Source organism: Anser brachyrhynchus, assembly GCF_964034855.1.
Source record: "Anser brachyrhynchus genome assembly, chromosome: 2".
NCBI classification, from domain to species: domain Eukaryota; kingdom Metazoa; phylum Chordata; class Aves; order Anseriformes; family Anatidae; genus Anser; species Anser brachyrhynchus.
In genome coordinates, this window is record NC_137695.1 from 75,266,223 (window position 1) to 75,289,453 (window position 23,231).

The following is a 23,231-nucleotide window of genomic DNA, read 5'->3' on the forward strand; positions in this document are numbered from 1 at the left end:
TCCTCCTCCAGTTTAGGCTAATTTCAATTTGAATTCAATGTGGCTTCTCAGTATTATCACCTCCTTTCACAGCCTCAGTGAGGTTTTCAGGCATAGAAAGGTGATTTGTCAGGTTCTTACTGGTAGCTTAATAAAATTGTGAATTAGCGAAAGCCACTGTAGCAAGTAAATCTTCAGATGGCTGGAGATCAGTATCTTGAGCTTTGACTGTATGGTGCATTCATCCAACATCAGAAGGGTGATCAGAGCTCAGCAGTCTGATGACAAGCATAGGAATACATTACATCGTCTGGGATCTGAGGCAGATAGGTGTAAGAGAGAGGGGCTTGCAAACCACTTTGTTGTACTTTCAAAACACTCAAGGTGACTGGGAAAAGGGATGTAATTCTGTAGTTCTTTTAAGAAACGCCACTTTCTCTGATGATATTTGTCATGTCAGGGGCTAAAAATACTGGGGAATGTCTATGCAAAAAATGCATATTCCTAGAAATATTTAAAATTTATGAACATTTTAATTATGTTTACAGATCTTCAATGACATACCTCTTGCACACTGACACCTGGGATTAACAGCTGTTTACACTTCTGCTGGGAACTCTACTGTTAAAATCATCTTGATACACACAACACATATGATGCAGTCTCCAAGTCATTCTCATGTCTAGTTCTCAGAGCACTACTGAGTCTGCACAGAGTTGGCAATAGCCTTGTTACAAAAGAGAATTGATCTTCAGCTAGGATTGCCATTATAAACATTTCAAATGTTAAAAAGTCTGAAAAAGGCTTTTTGACCTTGTGAACTATCCTAAATAACATTTGAAGTTTGAAGGGTAGATAACTCACTGAAAAACTGAAGTTCCGATTTATCACCTAAATTTTCAAATTTGTGTTTAATATCTTCAATGCAAAATTCTCATAAATAGTAATTAGAAATGCAAAAGGATTTTGTTCTGAAACTTTCATGCTTTGATTCCAAAATGAGTAATTTTTTTTAGGTCACCCTAATCTTCCAGGTCAGTGAACTAAGAAAAAACAGTTACTTGTACAGACCTACCTGTATGTCATAACTCTTTTTATTTGCATGGCAAATTAAAAGAAATACTAACAGAAAGGGAAATATTTTTTACATAGATCTCTGACTCCCCAGTAAGATTAGATTAGGATGACTCTCCAGGGCACCAGCATATGTATTTTACAACATGAGCATAGATCTTTTGAAACAAGAAAATCCAATATCAGAGTGTGGTCCCCAGATGAAAATGGACAAGAAAGAAAAATAAAAGTTCTACTACCAAGTTAAAGATCTGCTTTAGGAAAGGGACTAATGGCAAAACAGAATATATTGTACCTTATTGTACAAATGTTAAAGAAAGGCATAGTTAGTGTTTTCTTAAAAAAAAAAAAAAAGTATTTTTTAAAAAAAGCATCTTTGAAGGTCATTAGCCTTTCATATGGCCTACAAGCAAAAACAGAACAACACTGAATACTGTATGTCACTATAATGTGTAATTTAAAATTACATTATATTAAATACAGGTGAGAAAATATTCCTTAAGACAAAAAGCTCTGACAGCAAATGTCTGACATCCTTATATTATTTCCCTCTTATCTGAAACACTACCAGCAGAATTCACCTTGGCATTCCAAGTTTAATGAGCATATAATCAGTATGGGTTACCTGCTATTCTACATGTAGGAAGGATAACTTAGGCAAACGGTAGTTTAAAATTAAAAGATGCATACTTTAAAGATGTATTTCAATATGCTTGAAATTCATGCTATGATTAAATGCTAACATACTTTGTAGAATTGCTATATAAGATTTTTAGGAATACTTGGGAATTGGCTGAAACATACAACTAATTTACTAAGACAGCTGAAAAAAGTCCAGGATTGATGTGAACATCTGTAACAATAAAAGTTCATGGGAACTCATCAACCTAGTGAAATACATGCTTTCGGTAATTTTTCCACTTGTACTTCCACAAAGTTCTACAACACAAAGTACTCCTCTTGATTTTACAACAGCTAGACTCGCAAAACTCTCATGAGTGGAAGAATCCTATTCCTCCTGAAAATATGGAGAGCTTTTTAGAAAATAAGATTTATTTTTGTTTCCCATGGGTAGACAAAAAAAAAAAAAAAAAAAAAAAAGAGTATATTTACTAATGTACACAGGTAAAGTCATATTTCTCGTGGATTTGGGGAAACAAAATACAAAACAACAAGCAAACTAAACAAAATTAATATGGGCCTGGAAGTTCTGGCTTGTCTCCGTCTCTCCTATTGCAGTACTACTTCATTGTCAAAAGAGAGTCCCTAAATGTGCACGAGAGATTAGGGAGAAAAACAGCCATGGAGAAGAATGAGGTTGTGAGTTGCCTGGATTCATAAATCTATCCAAGAGCTTGAGTTTATCTATTTCTGCATGTGGGAATACAGCTGCAGTTCTGTAACTCTGATGTTGTTTTACCTGAAAACTGAAATCCTGTCAGGTTCTGTTTAGAATGAAAAAAAAAATACTAAAATTGCCATGGAAAAATATTAATTCACCACAGCAGACTTTCAGTAGATAGTATTTGTTGTTCTGCAAACTTGAACACAGTGTCAGACCCTTCACCTGCTGAGCTGTAAAAACAAAAGGTAGCTCAGGTACCTATGAAAAATACAAATTACCTGGAGCCCCATTTTTTTCAAATGTTAGAAAGCAAATGCTTATTGAGGTATCAAACAGTTAAGATTAAACAACGGTACCAACAGTAATAATTCAATACAACGTTTTATGTCTCTAGCTTGGATGATACAGAACACAGTATAGATGAGCATACAGTACAGATCAGATTTTAGAAGCATGCCAGCGTTTTATCTTCTTGATAATAAAAATGAAAGTATTTCTAACAATGAAGATAGCATTCGTTGTTCTCTATCAGATAAACTTTATGACAGGGATTAATTACTTGCTAGCATAATGTGTGAAGGGAAAGTATGGAGTGTGAGTGACCTGTGAAACTTGGTGCCAGTCACAAAGGAGGTCTGTCACGCTCTTGTACTTACGTCTGCCTTTTACCACCTGGGGGAGATATCTGTGCTGAGACACTTGTGGCTGCACTATCAGAAACCTAGGGGCACATCAGCTGAAAGCACTGAAAAGGTAGCATTCAAACACACCTCTCAGAAAGTCTGCATGATATTCTCACTTCACAAGTACATGATCATCATGAGTGCAGGATTCCAACAATTCTGGTAAAGAGACTGTAAGTACCCCAAACGTCTCACTCCCCGAGATGCTTTATCGGGCGACTTTTGGCCAGTTTCAGCAGGAGCTCTGAACTCAGTCTTGCCTGCATGAAGGCTTCAGGATAGCTCTTTCTGGAACCTCCTTCCATCCTCCTCCTCTCTGTCCTTAATTCCTCATGCCCCCCGGATGGGGCTCTCCCCGCGCTTATAGTGGTGTAAAAAGCTTATGCTGACCTAAAAGTGGCAGTAGAAGTAATTCTCTCTTTGTGGAGGGTTATCCATAGGTAAAATGATGAATAACGGTCCAGGTCAGCACTTCCCCTCATGTATCCTATTACATTGCTCCATGGCCCAAATATTTTGGGTAAACACAGCCCTGGAGCCATCCAAACTGACTGAACACCTTGTTTCAGGCAACAGCTTTAAGAACATGACCATTCAACAAATCACTTAGGCATACAGATAATTTAAAGAATCCTTGTAAAACTACTAAACCCAATGAGACTGAAAGATTAAACATACAGTAAAAAAAACAACTTAAGATTTATGATTGGTATGACTGAAGGATACATAGTAATACAGTAGGTAGTTTCATTTCCTTTATGCACAGTCATTTATTTGTCCTGTTATTCTGCTCCTTATGTATAGCCAAAAATTTAGGGGCAGAACTGGTAACGAGCAAGTTCTGAGGAAAAAAATCTAAACGTTAACAGTATTTTTTTTCTTATCTGCTGATTTCCCCTGGTGTAAAATGTAAGCACAAAATATGTGCCTTCCCCTGGTCTCACTGCAGTACAGACAGGCAAATATTTTATACAACATTTAAAACAATTCTTCCTTGAGAAGACTTTCTCATATTTGAGAACTCTGGGGCATTGCTTCACTTATTAAGTTAACGTTGACACCAATGACTACAATATAGCCTTTTCTTCATGTCAGTTAAGGCATACATGGCTCCATATATACTTTCCAAATATTTCATGTATAAATTGATTTTAGAATGAAACACATTGAAAAAAATCTCCTATTTAAAATACCTGAGCTTTGAAAAAAAAAAAAAAAAGAAAGAAAAAAAGAGTAAAATCAGACACTGAGACCAAATTCAGTTGTTTTCAAACTCTAAAGTATTTCTACTGCCTCATCATGCTCTTTTGCTCTGTAGCAAGGCTGCAACATTCTTTTTCATGATAATTCTAAGCTTTTATAGCTTATTTTGGGGTTTCTTTAATACCTCAATTTTATTGCAGTGTATTATGTTTTGTTTAAAAAATGAAACAAAACAAAACAAACAAACAAAAAACAGAAGACAAAAAAAAAAAGACCAGCACAATATGCAAATGAATTGTGACCATACATACATGCAAAAATAAAAATACAGGTATTTCAATATTGGTATGGCACAGCTATGACCCAGAAAACTCTAGCTAAGAATGATATAAAATGCTTAGCTCTGTACTTCATGCTGTTGAAATGTTGAATCAAGGTAGAAACTCCTCATTCTTAACAGCTAGAAATTTGAATAATTTACTTGTTATTCTGAGCCTGCTCTGGGATTTTTCCCCCTCATTTGCATTTCTCTCTCTATTTTGAAGATCAAAATCACTCTTCTCTGGAGACCACATAAAAAGCAATGCTTAAGTTCACACCACTGGCCAAATAAGTAAATAAATAAATAAATAAAAATAATAAAAAACAGATTAAGGAAAAGTGGTAAAGACAGACCATACATTGCTTATGATATTTGACTGCTGTCCAGTCTGAAGTGCATTTCCACCTGTCTTCAACTGCAGTGAGGAATCTGTTCTAGAAAATTTGCTTTTATATGCCAGTCCCTCCCTCCCGTATTTGCTCATTCATAAATTCTAAAACTTATAAGATAAGCAAGCCTTGATATGCATGATATACTGAACTTGTAAAATACTGAATCTAAAATTAAATGTCTAAATATGACCTAGATATCTTGCAACTTATTGCCTAAATCAAAAAAGGAGTTTTTGACTTTTTAGAAAAATACTTGCTTAGCATTTGTTATCATTTTCCAGATGAATCTACGTCTATCAAAGTTCAAAATCCAGTACTACATACCAACTTTATGAAATGTGAAAGCATTCAATATTCAAGGACTACTGTTTTCTCCCTGGCTTTCTAAAGAGTTTGACAATCCAAGATGTTGATTTGGCCCAAAGATCCAGATTAGCAAAATGTACAAAATAAAATTCCATCTTAATCCTGAGTAAAACAATAATAATAAAAAAATAACAACAGCAACAAAAAAGTTGGCTGGAAATTTATTATCAGAGAACTGGGCATTCATTTTAATAACTGAAATGAACAGGCATCTTTTTATAGCTAGAAGTTGAATCTGGCCATTTTGTTAAGGTGAATGTGGAATATCTGTACACATACTACCTCTAGAATTCTACCTTTAGTTGCTCAAACAATTCTGTTTTCAGACCTGTTCTGAAATAAAAATAAAACAAAATATTGGAACACTTTATGTTGCTGACTTTCTCTAACTTGATCATTTGTTCAGAACAAAGCTACACAAAATAGGTATGCCGTTTTGTTCTTACAAAATGTCAGTAAGAAAATAATAATTAAAAATTTGATAATAATGAAACCCCAGACAGCTGTCACTTCTCTTGATATATATATTTAACAGTAAGAGGTGATTCTCCAACTCTCGCAGACTACCGGTCTTTCAGGGGGAGGCTAGATACAGATCACTTTATTTACATGAAAGAAAGTGAAAACGTCAAACTTTTCAGATGTTGTAATTTAGGTCTAGACACAACTGAAAAAGATTGTTAAAAATGTTATCAGGTGGATTTTAATAATCCATATAATCCATATAATAATCCTTCCCACATACATAAAGAAAGCCAACACAGTTAATGTCTTAACTCACTGAACTAATCACACTTGGGTTTTTTAATGACCATTAAATCCTTGTCCTATTTTCAGCTGTGAGCTGCTTCTCAGTTTTTTTATTCTATATTTTTCTATTCTTTAAATGTAATTGGTTCCCGAAGCCTTCCCTACAACATAAAAAAGTAGTTTTTTCCAAGGTGAACTCCCCTCAGATCCCTTGCACGTGTACTCTCACCTGCATTGCATCAGTTTTGGGAACACAGGTGCATGAAGAAGCAAGCTTTACAACGAATATTCCCTCCATACATTAAATTCTGTAATCATCTATGCTGCAGCATTTAAGACCAGCACAGGGGAGGACATGAACTGTAAAAAGAGATATAGCAAGAGTAAGCCCAGATGTAGTTTTCTACCTGGTGTTGTCTAGATGCCTAGCAATTTGATCCATATAAATGAGCTTATTGGTGAAAAGTTGCTGTAGCCTGTAAGAAACACCAATGAGAAAAGTTCTATCCTAGTTACCTTCTTTCTCAGAAATTATTTACTGGGGAAAAAAAAAAAAAACAAAACCACCTTTGACCTTTATTCTGAGTTAATGACTTAAAACAACCTTATTCTGACAAAACGCAGAAGCAGGTGATGTTCTGTCCTGAATGCCCAGAGGAAGCATGAGATGCAGATTATTTTACGCTACTCTTCTGTTATACGGTGGTTGAATGCTTAACTCCTTAAGTGAATGCTCAGACCATCACTCTCTTGAAGGAGGAAGCTATCTGTTTTATATAGAACCATTAAATATTCATCAGGCCAAAAAAAGGGAGAAGTGAGAAAGATTAAGAAAGGCCCACTGTACTAGTGGCTAAAACATTAGGAGGTGGCATTCAAATCTTCCTGTAAAAATTAAAAAAAAAAAAAAGGATTAAAGCTCCATCTCCAGCATCCTCTGTGAGACTTCTCCCTACCTCACTGCAGTCAAAAGCAGGTAACCTCTCCTCCAGCCACATTTTGCATGGAATGTAACTCTGAACTCTGAAAATGTCACTGACTGGCTTCCAAACAAGGATTAGATATACCTACTTTATGAATTCTGACAGCACTTAGGCATTAATTGGCATCTAGCTGCTCAGTGGAGTAAAGTTCAGATGGTTCTGTGCACAAGCAGATAGTGGAAAGGCTGAGGTGATATTTTAAGAATGCATGGAACTATTTCATAGATTTATCTATCTATCTATCTATTTATTTATTTATTTACCCCCCCCCCCCCCCCCCTCCCCCCAAGTTCAGGCAGGTACTAGGAAACTGTTTGGAATGAGACAAATAAACACACGTGGACATGCCCTGCATTGCATACCCCAGATCACCTACTGGAGTAATACAGAATTTGATCTGTGTCTGATCTGGCTGGGCTCCAGAGATATTGCTCCAACCACCTGGCCAAATTTCCAAAACATTTTCATTCACATCTCTAATGTATGCCAAGAAATTTTAGGTGCCTACATGTAAGGGATGCAAAGCATTGCTTTAGGCTTGGTGGTAAGGCTCAAGTTTCTAATTGCTATTTGAGAGTCTTACTAGGGTTTTCAGAATTACTTACATGGCCAGCACTTATTGAAATCAATAAAAAGAATATAAGATGTCCAAAAACCTCTTTCAGTGCCAAAACACCTTTACAAATCTTGCCTGAGAATGTGCTGGTGAAAAACATTCATTACTGAGATTTTACTAGCAAGTCCAAGAACTGTACTGCTGATGAGAGCAGTACAGACATGATGCACACTGTGTCCATAAGTCAGTAAACACTCAAACCATAAAACACATTTGCAATATGTGCAGGGAGCCTCATGTTGGCTTTAATGTAGCCAGTCTGGGTAAGAGTAACAATGGAAATGAACCATTAGGACATCCATGCAAGGCAGCGGTTGAGTTAGTATCCTGAAGTTCCTTGCACTATGCTGCCATAAAACCTACCGTGTCATCACTGTTACTGTCCCCTTGTGCTGCCCAAAGTAATTTGATAAAGGCGGCTAAAATATAAAGTATCCAGACTGCAGTATAGGTATTACTGAACTGCCACAACTTCAGCCCTGCAGTAAATCAGTAGGATGTGCTGGTGTGGATATCCTGTATCTTTCCTTTAAATCAGCAGTTCAGAGATCTATTATTGCTGTGCAGTGGCCCAGAGGAAGGACTCGTTTTTTTTACAACTTGCCAGTTCAATTACAAGCTTCATATGGATTTAGGAATTTAAGGAGCTGATGCCTCACTGCTCTCTTTTGATTCAGACTGGTAGTCCAACATCTTGGCACCTCTTAGGTCATTTATAAAAGACTTTCTTCAGAAGGAAAGCATAGAATTTGATTTTGTGTATTTATTTGTTACAATAAAAAGCTATGTAAAAACTCATCTTGTCTTACTTTATGCTGCAGCAATTCCAACACACCAGTGTCTGAATCTGGTTTGTATAAAATAAAAGCATTAATTTACATATTTACGTACTTCCCCCTCCTTCATAAATGTAAACAGTTCCCCTCCTTAATCCCCTACCAGTATTGCAAATAAGACTATTAAACACCATTCTTTAATATATTACGCTAAAGCTATTTCTTTCTACTCAATTAGGAGGAGATTTTTTTTTCTGCTGTGTTTGCAACTGGATGAACTTTTGAAGGCAAACATTATCCCGTTTGAACTCTGAGCTGCAATGTCTCACTGGATTATGCTCAATGATTAATATTGGGTTAGGACTTAAAACCTGAGAAGAGAAGATTCATAGATACATTCAGAATCACATGCAAGAGCCATGAAAGAACCCCAGGACTATCAAACGTCTGCTGAAAACTGTCTGACAGGGTTTGGTTTGTGTTCAGGCATGAGATGATATGGAGTGGAAGCAGCAAGAAAAAGTGGATGAATTTGGAGTTACTGAACCAGAGAAGTACCAAGTGGGGCTGATAATTTGAGCATCTGTGTCTCTATCGTCTCTTGCAAGACTATAAATTGCAATCTTGAGCATCTGAACCTGCCCTTCAGGCATCTTTCTCATCTGAATTCTATCAAAACTGTTGAAAATATTGATTACTTTTGTCCTATCGCTAAAAAGTCAGCTGAAATAAAGGGGGCTCAGAGGCAAGCAGTGGAATTGAGACATGAAGAAAGGTTTCCCACATAGAATTTTAAAGATTTCATCTCCTTTACTTAGAAGTGGGAAAAAAAAAAAAGGTGTGATAGAGATGTATAGAGTAGTCAGGGCTATACCAAAAGTAAATAAACTATTCCTATTCATCTTTTGTCTTCCAAACTGAAAGTCAGAAATGTTAAAAATAGGAAAAGAAAATGCTTTGTAGAATGACATGGTTGATTTATAGAGAGTGCAATCACCAAACCTAACAAAATGGGGATTAGAGAAGTATCTTAAATGCATGGGATCCCTAACAACAACCCTTTTTGAACAGAATTAAAAAAAAATAAGTAAGGTGTGTTTGGTTAAAACCTGCCCCCATACAGACTGTGGCATGATAATCTGCCGAAACGTGTGTTTAACTTTCTCCTAGCCTTTAATTCTTGTCATTTACAGAAATAGGATGGTAGTGGGCTTCTAATCTGATGGTCCTAAGGTCCTACGGTATAGATATATGGTAAAATTGATGTTTGCTTTACCAAAAGGAATAAACACAGGTGGAAGATGTACAGTACGATAGAGGAGGTAACTGTTCAGCTGTAGATTTCCTGACCTGGTTATTATTTGATTGACTGTTGGGATTTATATTATCCTTTTCAGTTAGAAGCCCTGTCCCAAATGCTGGCCTCAATGGGATGACAATCAGTCAATGAACTACTTCCAGGGAAAATAATCAGTTGCGAACAACTGTGTGCTAAGATGAAAACGGTCAGTTAAAATTACACCTCTGAGGGTATCTGCAACAGCATTCTCACTCAATGATGGGTGTAGATTGGTGTGTCCGGCAGTCCTTGCTGGAGGTCCCTTTGTCTGCTTCATGCTGCTTCCCTGATCCCTCAGGACTGCTCCATAGCAACATTCATACTGTGACTGTCATTTATTTATTAATTATATCCTTTAAGCTTCTTATAAAAATAAAATGGAAATATATAAAAATATTTATTTAATTATTATTTTATTTATTTTTTATTTATATATTTTATTATAAAAATAAATATAGGAAAATAAAGTAGAAATATATAAAAATCTTATAAAAATAACAGGATGGTCCTGAGGATTGTTAGCAGAAACCATGGTAGTCTCTTTAGGTGTGCCATTCTGAATCAAGTCCAAGACAGTATTAAGGGTGTTACTGTGAAACGAAATGTGTACAGTCTGTAAAGTTTTTCCTCTTCCTCAGCTATCATTCTTTACATTCACACCTGTCTGAAATCAGCACCTCAGAGGTATTCAGGCTTTTCCTCTTTAGACACCAATGATTTCACTTTTACTGCTGGCTTCTGCACACAAGGTCCCCAGACATAACTGGCAAGTAAGGCTGTCTGGAGAGTGTAATATTGCTTTATTGGAATTTTTCAGATAGTTTTCCTGTTTCATTACAGAAAAAAAAAAAATCTGGCACATATCAGAAAATAATATTGACAACGCTGAGCTTTTCATGAGGACAGTTTGTTTCATTTCCATTGGTCTTTTTCCTACTTAATCAGGACCTGTTTAGCTTGCAAGCTGACTAGCTTGTCTGGGAAGCATGGCAACCTGCCTTGTTATCAACTATGTGGCACAGAAATCAAGGGACTGACAAACAAGCCAGAGAAGACTGCTTGGTCTAAAGGTTGCTTACCAGCCAGTTTAGGGGTAAGGGTCTACTCCATGCTTGGCTTCTCAAGTTAGTATAAAGAATGCTTCTCTACTAATTTGGAAGCCACCTGTTTTGGGATACACCAGCTAACCTGAGCAATGACTCACCAGCCAGCCATCTGTCTTTTGAGAAAGTGTTTTGACAGAACTGCAGTTCTGCATCTTTCGATTCTGCAAAAGCTTAGCAAAAATGGCTCCTCCAGAAGGCTTCCAACCAGGTCTGTTGAGACCTATGTTGATCAGAGGCTGAAGGGACATTAAGCTCATGCTCCCATAAGACCTTTAATGGTTCTTTAACCATGGTTTAATCATGGTTCATTTAATCAATGGTTCTTTAATCACCTAAGGTGTACGGGGTAGACATTGTGTTGGATTGCCCACCTATGAACCTATGCTGTTCTTTACTACAACCGAGACGAAATGGTAGGTGTCTAGGATTCATTGAATTTTAAGGTCGACAGACAGATACACTTATTTAAATTGCTGACATGTCAGTTAAAGATACTTCAGTATGTACTGTTCCTTGTTCTGCAGATATTTTTATACCCCTGTTTTATATAGACATTTTTTCTAAGGTATCTGCAGCGTCTTTGCTGTAGACTTTAAACCTTATGGAGTTCTCTAGACAGAGGATAATTTGTCCCTAACAGAATATTTGTGATCAGCGATTTTTTTCTCTTTGCTCTTGTAAAGCCAGATTCTCATGAACACTTTTCTTATCACTCCAGATCTTCCTAGGATTAGATCTAATTTGCCACATGGAGTTATTTCTGCACACAGAATTAAAGTCCTTAATCTTATTTGGTTTAGTGACTCCCATTTGCTTAGCAATCTTGAGACTATTTTGCCTTCTGTTTTGTACTCCTCCAGGGCTGGTGATAACTTGATTGATTCACACAATACATCAGTGACTGATTTCTTGGACTGGTTATCTTAGTATAAAATATCATTCATGTCTGATTTTATTCTTTTGTCTTAGTGTAGTTTTATATACTGAAATGCGTGAGAAGAACACTGGATATGCACATGCTGTCCATGCAAAATATTTTAAAAATCCATTTAAATTTTGGCTTATTTTGGTTACCTGCAGTGTCTTTCTAAGATGATGGCTAGGACATGATTGCTTGTCATAAATGAAGAGCTACCTTGTGCCAGTGAAGTTTTGCACGTGTTTCTTCTGTGAAAAATTACAAATAGAACTGAGCTTCTAACAAAAAAAATAGCTCAGTGTCTGGAAAGCAACTTTAAAGAAAAATGATGTTCGTAGCTGTGCAGGCAGTAACTTGAAAAGCAGCTTTTATAAAACATATTTAAGGTTTACAGTCACTCAGAGGCTGAGAAAAGTAATACTTTTAAAATATCTTTAATGTTTAAAACCACTTGGTGGCCAAAAGAACAACTCTTGCTGAAAAGATATTTAATGTTTAGAGTCATTTTGTGGTAAGGAAAAAGCAACTTATTATCAATTTTTAACATTTACAGCTGATCAGTGGCTACTAAAACAACTATCGATACAACATGTTTTATGTTGAGACATGCTGTGTGACTGTCTACAAACAATTCCTGCATCTCTCAATACTACACTAAAACACCTTTCCCTCAGCAATAGCATCATTGACAAAAATTAACTCATAATCCTAACAACTCTAATGCAACATATACTGAACCTATAGAGGATTATGCAAACCACAATGCAGTACCAATAAGCTTCTCAGGATATACTAAAGGAACTAATACTCAGCATCGTAAAAATAACCAACATACACATTCAGAGCAAAAACAAATATCCGAATCTCAATAAAATAATAATATTAATAATAAAGTATTGTCTTGTTAACCTGCTAAAAGGGGTCTGTATCAGAAGACTTGTTTGTGATCAGATGTTACTTACTTATGCTACTGGACTGGAGTAAAGTCAGTGTGGATAGCAATGTAGTAGTTTTATCTGCTGGGAGATAATTTTTTAACTTTGCCCACATCCAGTTAAACACAGTAAAGTATATCTGGATATACAAGAAGTAAGACTTAAATGTTTTGCATGAATTCAGCACTGACACTGACATTTTGGGACTGTGAAACCAGCTTGCAGAAAACATTTATTTAGTGTCTCAACCTTTTAGCAGCAAAAGCTTCTCGGACATTATGCTGTGTGCATGTTTGTAGGGTTACATCCATCATTGCTTTCATTTTACAAAGATTCTCCTGGCTAACAATATTTGGCAAATTTCCTTGTTTTGCTGATTATTTCTAACAGCCAAAGTGTGTGAAATAAAACTCACAGCCAGTATGACAATAGCCCCAATCCTTTAACCGTGCAAGCCTTGATTCTCTGCATTGTTTTCTTTCTCCCTTTTGATCTAAAATGGTTTTGTCTGTAAGTTTTTTCATAGTAGTTGAAGCTGCCTAGGTTGCCTAGTGATCTATCATAATGTCAAGAAACACTTTTTTTTCAAAAGCTTTTACTGCCTACTTGTAATTTTCTCTCAACATCTCAGTGAGGGTTTTTTTGATTTTTTTTTATTGTTGTTTTGTGTGTGTGTGCAATACTCCTTCTACATTGGAAAGACTCTTTGACAAAAGGGCAAGCAGCCATAACCTGCCTTTCCTTATGATCCTCTCTTAAAACTCGCCTTTTTCTATAAAGGCTACAAAACCTAGTCTGATGGTCAGTGCAGTAGCTGTTTTTATCTACAACTGAAAAAAAAAAAAAAGAGAGAATCAAAAAGACAAGATCTGCAATTAACAAATCAGTTCTAAACAAGACACTGAGACATTCTTGAAACATCAACTGTGGTGTGTAAACTGCCATCTGATGTTGTCCCAGAATGGAGAACTGAAACACAGCTATATGACACGAATTTCTATGAAAAGTGGTCATCACGATGAAGTCACCAGGCCTGGCTCAGGTGCTGGACATATTGGTAGGCTCTGTAATAAAGTATGGCATCAAAGAACATGTGTATACAACACCAGAAGGGAGGAGTCTGTACAGTGTTGTAAAGGGAAGCCACTCTTTGCAATTCCTACTGTTGGGTGAATTGCCAGCTATATCACTCTAGATTATCTACATGGATAAACTGTATTTAAATTTCCAAAAAGCTTTCAGCAAGGTTCCTAACCAAAGGCTCATTAAAAAATAAATGATTGAAAAAAAATCATAAGAGAGAACAGCCTTGTAACACCCAAATGGTAGGAATAAATGGACAATTTTTGTACTAGAGGGAGATCGCCATTGGCATCTCACTTGAACTCATAGATTGCCAGTAGAAGAGAATATATAAGCAGGTGACAGCTTGACATAATGAAACACTTGACTGCAAGATGTTGCAGGGGAATCATGACTACCAAATAACTGGGAACAGGAGATCTTGCTCTAACAAATACAAAGTAATATGGCTAGGAAAAAATACTTGATCAGTACATTCAAAGAGATGGGTACCTCAATTACCTATCAACTCTTGATCATGGAATCACTGTGGAAAATCCTCCAGAAGTATCATCTCAGTTATCATCCATGGACAAAGGAGGGAAAATGATTGATGGGAAGTATTAGATATGGAAAAGAAAATAAACAAGAGCCATTATTATCCTACCATACAAATATAGTACATTTCTATCTTGAATATTACATCCAATTCCCACCACTGTCTCTGAGGATTTGATAACACCAGGAAAAAGCATGAGATCAGGGTGTAGATGGAAGGACTGTAGACAGAGGCTGCACAGAATATACCGCCAGGTATCTCCCTATGGAAGTGTGCCATCTCCTGGCTATACACGGGCAGGCGGCACTAGGTGATGCTCAGCCTGTGTGCAGGTTCCTGAATTTCTGCCTGCACACCAGCTCGTCAGGTTAGCTTTCTACAAAACATTATCCTTTTACATGAAACTACTGGATACATTAACGTATGTACAACTTGCTAATGTTTAAATATAAGCCTTTTTCAACGGTAAAAGCAAGCCATAATGAAGTATTCACTTCAAAAGGAAAACTGCCAGAAAATCTAGACAGACAGTACCTCACGGTGGCTGGGCACTGGAACAGGCTCCCCGGGGAAGTGGTCATGGCACTAAGCCTGCTGGAGTTCAAAAGGTGTTTAGACAACACTCTCATATACATGTTCTGATTTTTTCGGGTGGTCCTTTGGGGACCCAGGAGTTGGACTCGATGATCCTTGTGGATCTCTTCCAACTTGGGATATTCTATGATTCTGTGATTCTGTGATATCCATAACACACTTGTAGTACCTGCCTTGCACCATGGAGGACACCCAGTAAAAATAACCTGATACCAACTTGCTAGTGTCATAGAGCATTTTAGTGTTACAGTATAGTGTTACAATTGAGGCTGTTTCTAATAGAATTCAACCATAATCAGTAATACTATTTAATGTGAGTATATTCCATTACTATTTAATTAATAACTAAAAAGGCAGAATAATTGCTATGGTGAACTGTAGTTTGTAGAGCCCCCCAAAGCAATAAAGAGCTAATCTAGTGGAAAGGTAATGAAATTGTCTAGGAAAGAACATATGGTATCTATATGTTAGGGAATTGGTGGGTTTAGTACAGTCCTAGCTCACCTGCATATAAGCATAGAGGCATATGGCAACACCTTAGAAATCAACTAGCAAATTGTGGCAATAGAAGTTATAAATTTGTCACATGCAATACATTGTTAACAATATGTTCAATTAAAACCAGCATATTCAGTGAAAGAAATGCATGAGAAATGCAGATGTAGTTCTGTACACATTTTTATGTGTAAATATGTATCAAATACATAATGAGATCTTTTCTTGAATGTGTGTTTAATGCTGGTATGCCCCAACTCTCAGTCATCTGGACTGATACTTCCAGTAAGGGGATAACCTTGGTTTAAACTCACGATGTATTTGCATGCTTACATGAGCTCTGTTGCAAGAAAAGCTGGCACAGCCACCAGAAGCAACAACACAGTTGATTAAACTATACTGAAGGACAACATATTTTGCTAATACTAACTTACAAATGGGGAAATTACACACCCCCCCTTCTCAGTCCTCATACATTGAGATTCCATTTCTAGTTTGTGCTACATTCTGGAATTCATATTAAATCAAGAATATATTTTCAGATTAAGATATTGGTTAAACCAATCCTATACCAGAAAAACAATATAGAAATCCAGTCCTTAAGCTTTTATAAGTCTCTTATTGGGCACAGGGTAACAGCATAGCAATTTGTGTTCTTAAAATATTAGTTCTACTTTGTAATCTGACTCCATCTGCTGAGTTTCTCTGTAGGGAATTTCACATAATTGTTCCTTCCAAAACGAATTCTTCACCATATAGTATTCTGTAACCCCCACCCCACTGGTTATCTGAGGAATACACTGCCAGTTTCAGAGGTACCAATATCCTTCCACTATAATATATAAACTATGCACACTAAGAAAGTATCCAAAATAATGGAGGTGATACACGGGTACATTAGCCTGCATGTTACACCAGTCTGTAACAAATGGACTTTTCAAGACAACATCTCTTTTGTTTGCATCTGTGACAGGTCTGCATATATCTCCTCTATATATGAGCAGATTAGAGTGCACGTGTGAAAGGAGTGAGGCTAATTAGCCATTCAAGCCTTTGACATAAAATAGGTAGGCATCCCGGTCTTAAATTAAGAGTTTTAGAGCATAGTAAATATCCTGCTAATGTTATTATTATTATTTTTTTCTGAGTAAAAAGCACATGAAGAAATTTGGCTCCCAGTAAGAAATACACCATTGAGTAAAAATGGCAGTCCTCATATTATCTTCAGAAAAAGCTAAAAGTATTACCATAATCTTTTTTAAGGAGTAGTATTGATCAGACGGAAAACCAACCAAAAAACAAACAAACAAACAAAAAAACACCCAATAAAACAAACAAAATCCCCAGTCTACAGAAACTATAGGGGAAACTTTAATAGAACCTCAAAACAAATTTAAAGGGAAAAAAAAATAAATTTCACCTAAAACATGCATGGACAATAGCACAACAAAGTTCTTAGAAAATATATAGTATGAGAAATGTGGATACTACAGATATCTCTAAACCTTATATATGTTGAGAAAACCTGATATTGAGGATCCTAGGAATTTATATCTTTTGCTATCACCAGGGTCCAGGATAATGTTGACACACAACTTTATTGCAGCCCTGGGACTGGAGCTCCAAATCTGGGAATGAACATTAAGGTGTATTTTCAGCCACCAAGGCTTCAGGGACAGCAATTAGTAGGAAGACCAGAGCTGCTACAAAACTGAGAATGGTTACCTATGAAAATTTCTAAATTGTGTGTAAGTGGTCTAAAGCACACCTTGCTTCCCAAGGCTTCCCAGCTCCGCACAGTCCTCTCCCACAACTGCAGTGTGGTGCTTCAGAGGTGTTCTGTACAATTCACTTAATTGCAGTGTCCAAATGGAATATATACCGTGTATTTACATTGGATGTTCTCTTGGGGGTATTACTTGCTCCTTCTCTTCCCTCTGTTCCCCTTTCAATATGAATTCTGATCTCTATATTCTGCTCATCATTACCAATCAACTTATGATAAGCTTCTAGAAAACTCTGTTAATCGTTGCATGTAAGTGTCATGCAACAATAAAAGACAACAAGCCACCGGTCACAAGAGCCTGTCAGACTCATAGGAAAAACTTGTAAGGGGTAAAAATAATAATTTTGTATTACTTTTCCTGCAAAAGTGAAACAATGCACATGAGTGCAGTTCATAACTACTGTTGCAAAAATATAGCAAGTGAAGAAGGACATTTGGGAATTTAAAGCTGACAACTAAAAAATGAAAGTTTAAAAAAAAATAGATGAGAGGAAGAGTTTATTAAAGTTTTTGCCTAAGCCAAGGCAACCATATACTGCACCAGCTAAAAAATCAAAGTGATTTTCTATGTTATCCTTAGGTAATGGTAGGTGTAGGCATTGCTATAGGTGCCATTAAACCGTACTAATGATAAGGAGCAGTAGTATTAGATCCTCTGAGAAATCAGTGCTTGCATAAGGTAGGAAGAACAGGGATAAGAGCAAGCAAGGATGTGGTGAGAACGATACCTGAGAAGACACCATCTCCTGGCACATCACAGATGGCAGAAGGCATTTTTGGAATATTTTTGCTGCAACCCAATAGCAAAATTTCTTATCTGCTTTAGTTACCACTAATTGGAGTTTAGGCCTCTATTTAGAGCACTGTTTCCTTGCCTTGACTTTTCTGATCAATTTTTACCCATCTTTAGTTTTTGCTATAGAGGAAAATAAGAAGTGTTATGAATACTGCTTTTGGAAGTGATGAATATGCCTGAATAATGTGAAGATCAAAAGTATGCATTTTTGCCATGGCATTTGCTGTTGCTTTTACAAGGGAGAATACATCTAAAAGTATTTCTTTTAAACAGATGTATGCGTGATGCGTAATAGTTGGTTGCATCTCAGTCATGCAAATCCCAGTCAATGTAAAAGCCACGGTGCATGGTACAACTTGAAAAGAATTCCCCATGAAATTAAACCACTGTTAGCATTTTGCTTGATATTACATACACATATTTATTTTTTCTTTCTTTTTTTTTTCTTTTTTTTTTTAATGGAAGACAAACTGGGTTTCATTGTGTAAAGAGAATCACTCATTATTATTTTGCTTGTTTCTCTCTGATCAAGTCTCAAAAACAATTTAACAGCCAAACATACACCCACTATAGAGAAAATTCTATTTTAAACTTGCCACAGAAATAGACTTGAAAATATATCAAATGTTTTCCATCTGAAAACGACATAACAGTATTATCATCAGGCATTTCTTATTGGGACAACAACAATAGTGCACCTATAATGTGAATCTACAGATGCATCTCTGTAGGTGACTATACTGAACTTGTCTTTACACACATATAAGATTAACGTGAACATCTCTCTATGTCTACTCATGTCACATTTTATCACATCCTACAACTCTTTATCACAAAATTTAAAATACTATCCCCTTAATTCCTTATAGTAATTTGTGTAGCTACCTAGTTGCCTCCAGGATTATCTTTCAAAACATCACCACCTGAGCTGTATAGCTGAATCCCTCTGCACATTTCATGGTCAGAAAACTTCTGAATCAGGTAGCTACTATAGGGAGCATTAAATGACTCACAATGGCTTCTGAAGTACTGGGACAAGACAGCTTAGTTTAGGAGAGGAAATGGCAATAGTCTAAACAAACTAGCACTTGTTTTCCCAGCCCAGCATGGAATTAGTTTCTGCCTCCTGCAAGGAAGCCCGAAGTGCCATCTGGTAGCAAGACACAATTTGTGTTGCAAATGCACTGCTCAGGACCACTGCAGAATCAGCCAGCAGGCAAAGACCCCAAAGAACCATTTACTCTATTCTCCAGCAGGGTCAATGCTGTTTATGTCTGTCCTGATAACTGTCTATCATGTGTGAAAATTCCCCAAACAAAAACCTATTCCAGTGCTTCACTATCCCCACTACAGCCTACCTTTCTCTGGAGAGTAGAAGATTCTCTCCTCTATACAGTAAGTAACCTTTATGGACTTGGAAACTTACTATGTTTCCAGTCAATCTCCTTTTTTTATTTTTTTTTCCTGACTAAGGAATTCAGTGCACTCAATGTTTTCTTGAACAATAGGTTTTTGAGACCTCAGACAAGTCTTGCTGAGCCTGTTCTTGCATTGTGGCAAGCCAGGTGAGGGCAATCATTACATTCAGCACCCATAATGTAGCAGGACAAAGAATTCTCCCCCAGATCACAACTATGGAATCACGCAAATGCCGTAAATTTAACAGCAACACAGTCAGGAGCAATAAATGGCAAGATGTTGTACCATCTAATTTGCTATAGCAAACAATGAACATGATCTAGGAAGAGATGGGAATGTTCTTCCTCATGTGAATACAAGGTTTTGGAGTACACAGAATCCCTGCTTTGAGCATCTTTTTTCTTTTTTTTTTTCCTTCTCGCATCCACAGTGATTAAAAGTTAAAGGCTCTCATTTATACAAGACAATGAGTTTCTAAGTAAGAAAAAGCTAAAATAAAACTGTAATATATATATTTTAAGCATGGAGTGAGACATTTCTGATAATAACTTATATTTTCATATCAGCCTTCTCTGTCCTTCCTCAGCAGGAAATGCATATTGAGACAATTAAGTAATATGCAATTAGTTACCAAGTGTTTAAAGCTTCTTACTCACCCACTGGAGACATTTCTGGGACACTGGCAACGTAAGGCCCATCCAGGAATTTTGGCTCATTATCATTAATGTCCTGCACTTTGATGATGAACTCTGATTCAGGCTCTAGTGGTTTCTTGGTGTCAACATCCACAGCCTGAGCCCGGAGTGTGTAGAAAGGTTTTTCTTCTCGATCTAGGCTCCTTATGGCATGAATGTCTCCTGTGGTCTCATCAATGGTAAAAACAGTGCCGGCACCATCTCCTGAAAGGGTATATTTAACAGTGCCCACTCCCTTGTCCAAGTCAGAATGTAGCTTGAGAACAAAAAGAGAAAAGGTAGGAAAGGAACATTAATGGCTTTCTCTAGGCTGGAAAGCAATTATTATTATTATTTTTTTCTCTGATGTAAAATAAAAGGCATGGGAGGAATCAATTTCCTAAGACCTTAACTGCTTGTAAGTGCACACAAAAATGTGGGTAGAATGTTAATTAATGTTTTTATTTCCACCTGGTATTTTGGACAGAGAGCATTTCAAAATTCTACCTGTTTTCTCCCATGAACGCTGCTCACTATTAACACTGCAATGAAGCAGGGCTTCAATTCATTAGAAACTGAAATTAAAGACCAAATAATGGAAGAACACCAATAGCCACATCAAACAAATGTGAGATGACATGAGAGGGTGTCAAAAACCTTCATAGGCATTTGCCTTTCACAGAAGTAGAAGAGAATCAGCTAATTTTCATTTCACACATAAGAGCTTGTTGAAATCCTAAACTCAAACTCAAAGTCAAACGTGGTTTAAAAAGGACAATATACTCCTCCTCAATCATAGTTTATGCTAAACAGAAGTTAAAAATACTGCTTCCTTTCCACAAATATTTGGTAATTTGTTTCTGTCTTAAGGTACTCAGAGGACAGTGTGAAGCTAGGCATTCTCCTCCTCATTGGAAAAATATAGAAAAAAAAATCAGTTCTAATTCAATCATTTCCACCTTCAATACCAATAAAAATATTTTCCAGCCTATTTGAATGTTAAATCTCTATTCCTTCTTTTAGAAAATACTTGTGTTCAAGTTATTGGAGATTTTTATCCTTTTAATCATTCTCTACTATAATGTAGCATTTAACACTATTTAAATGTAGGAATTTTTGAAATAGAAATACCGTCTGATGAACTTCTTTCTCATATGCCTTTATCTGTTTCATGCTCATCCTTTAAATACAACTAGAAGTTCTGAATATATATATTGAAGGTTACATCACCAATGCTGAAACAGCTTTTAAAATACTTACCTGCTTGTCCCATCTAATGAGGACTAAAGAGATCTGCTATAATGGACGCAGGTTGGAATGGAGTTTTCAAGAGTGAATTCCCTTAAGCAGTATAGTAAAGAGATTATGGATATAAGCTTTATTTACATGATGTACTGCCCAAGGTGAAACACAATAGAGGAAACATGGGACATGAAATTAGATTATGTAGAAAATGAATTACTGAGAAACTAAATGGCTTTGGTAATGGGGCAAGAAGCTAAGATACAGAGAAAGAGGTAAAGGCAATTATTAACATTTATAGCTACTGCCTTGAAATTGAAAATAGGTCCTTGTGACTGTGGAGGAGGTCATGGTTTGTGGGACAGAGTGAACATGAACATAGTCTCTTCTTTGTCTACTTTTTCATCTCATCATTCCTGCTCAGTGAATATACTGGATTCTGATCTTTCATCTGGTTGCCTCCTACACAGGTTTTCAAATTATCTTTTGAGTCAGAAGTAAAGCATTTTGCTTCTTGAGCACCGGTTCACTGTGGAAAAATTCAAAGGAAGTTAATTCTTTTCCTCCTGGGGAGTTAAATATTCCTTCCTTGCGAAATAAAAAGATAATGCAGCCTGAGATAATTAACATCTATTTCTTCCTCATCATTTTAATTTAAGTGGCTCACAAGCATCCTGCTGTTCCATTATACCTTGCTCAGTTAAAATTTGGTATTTTCCTTCCATTATCAGATAGAGGCTTACAGACACACACATAGTGAAACAAAATAATAAATCAAAAATATGCTGAGAAAGACCAAAGAAATATGTAATTTTAGAAAGAGAATCTCACCATTTTTTTATTTGTGTCACTGTATTAAAAAAAAAAAAAAGTCTGCGCTTTATTGTGAAGTCCACCTTGTTCCATACTCCTGGAAGTAGGAATATCACAGAGCAAAAGAATGTATCTAAGCAGGGATTTGTCAATAGGGAAGCATGCCAAGAATATTGTCTCTACTCCCATCTCCTCTCATCAGACTTGGCACTAAAGCTGAGATGGTTGAGTGTCTTTCTGATTGCCAGCTGAAGGGTTTACATTCAACTAGTAACAAATCCGGCTGCATTGTGTGTGTTATCTGAATGCTTGGATTATACTACAGAGAAATAATTCTAGCCGTTTCCCCTAGTTGTGGAAAAAAGTAAAAAATACAAAATGAAAAAAGCAAAACAAGGACTCCTAAGAGAGAGGAAGAAGGAAATAAGAAGAGAAGCACAAGTGCATCTTTTTCAAATGTACTGGAGTAAAAAAACTGTAATTGGCAGCATTAGCAATTCTACAGTTATAGATGCGTTTACTATGCTTACTTCAGAAACATCACCCAGCTGGTATAACCTAGGAACCATTTCATTGATTTAACCAGAATTGTATTGTTTTGCATTAGCTGGAATCTGTCACATTGTGTTTATTTCATCAAACCATCCTAAGCTACTCACTTTGTTATAAGCTCCTCAGATGCCATTGCTGGACAATGGGCAAATGCATACTTATTTGTAATCCACATTGAGATATGCAATTTGTGGGGTAATTCAACATTACAAAGTGTCTAATTAGTATAGTTAAATCGCTGATTGCTTTAATTTAAATTGAACTAAATTCTCCAGCAATAAAAAGGCATGCAATATTGACATTCAGATGAAAGGACAGAGAAGAACTAGCATTGGTTGGACTTGCACAGCACTAGAAAGTAGTCTTGACTTTGAATGCTTTAAACTTTCAAGAAAACAGTTTAGGCTAAAGAATAAGTGCCTGCTAGTGTGTCTTGGATTTATGTGCTACA

At 36.4% G+C, this 23,231-nt stretch overlaps 1 protein-coding gene and 1 long non-coding RNA gene across 24 annotated transcripts in view; one reads left to right on the forward strand and one right to left on the reverse strand.

Annotated features, from left to right (window-relative positions):
- Positions 1–23,231, reverse strand: part of CDH12 (cadherin 12) — a 573,314-nt gene that overhangs the window by 113,835 nt on the left and 436,248 nt on the right. For 21 of the 23 annotated variants that reach the window (XM_080580164.1, XM_080580163.1, XM_080580177.1 and 18 more), the window contains one exon: positions 20,156–20,450. The exons of the other annotated variants lie outside the window; for them this stretch is intronic. In XM_080580164.1, the coding sequence (XP_080436290.1) occupies positions 20,156–20,450 (295 nt within the window). The remainder of the gene's footprint in view (positions 1–20,155; positions 20,451–23,231) is intronic. 23 annotated transcript variants of the gene reach the window in all.
- On the forward strand, positions 7,441–20,453 carry LOC308189775. The gene is made up of 2 exons (XR_013946607.1): positions 7,441–11,237; positions 11,272–20,453. It is a non-coding gene; the product is annotated as an uncharacterized lncRNA (long non-coding RNA).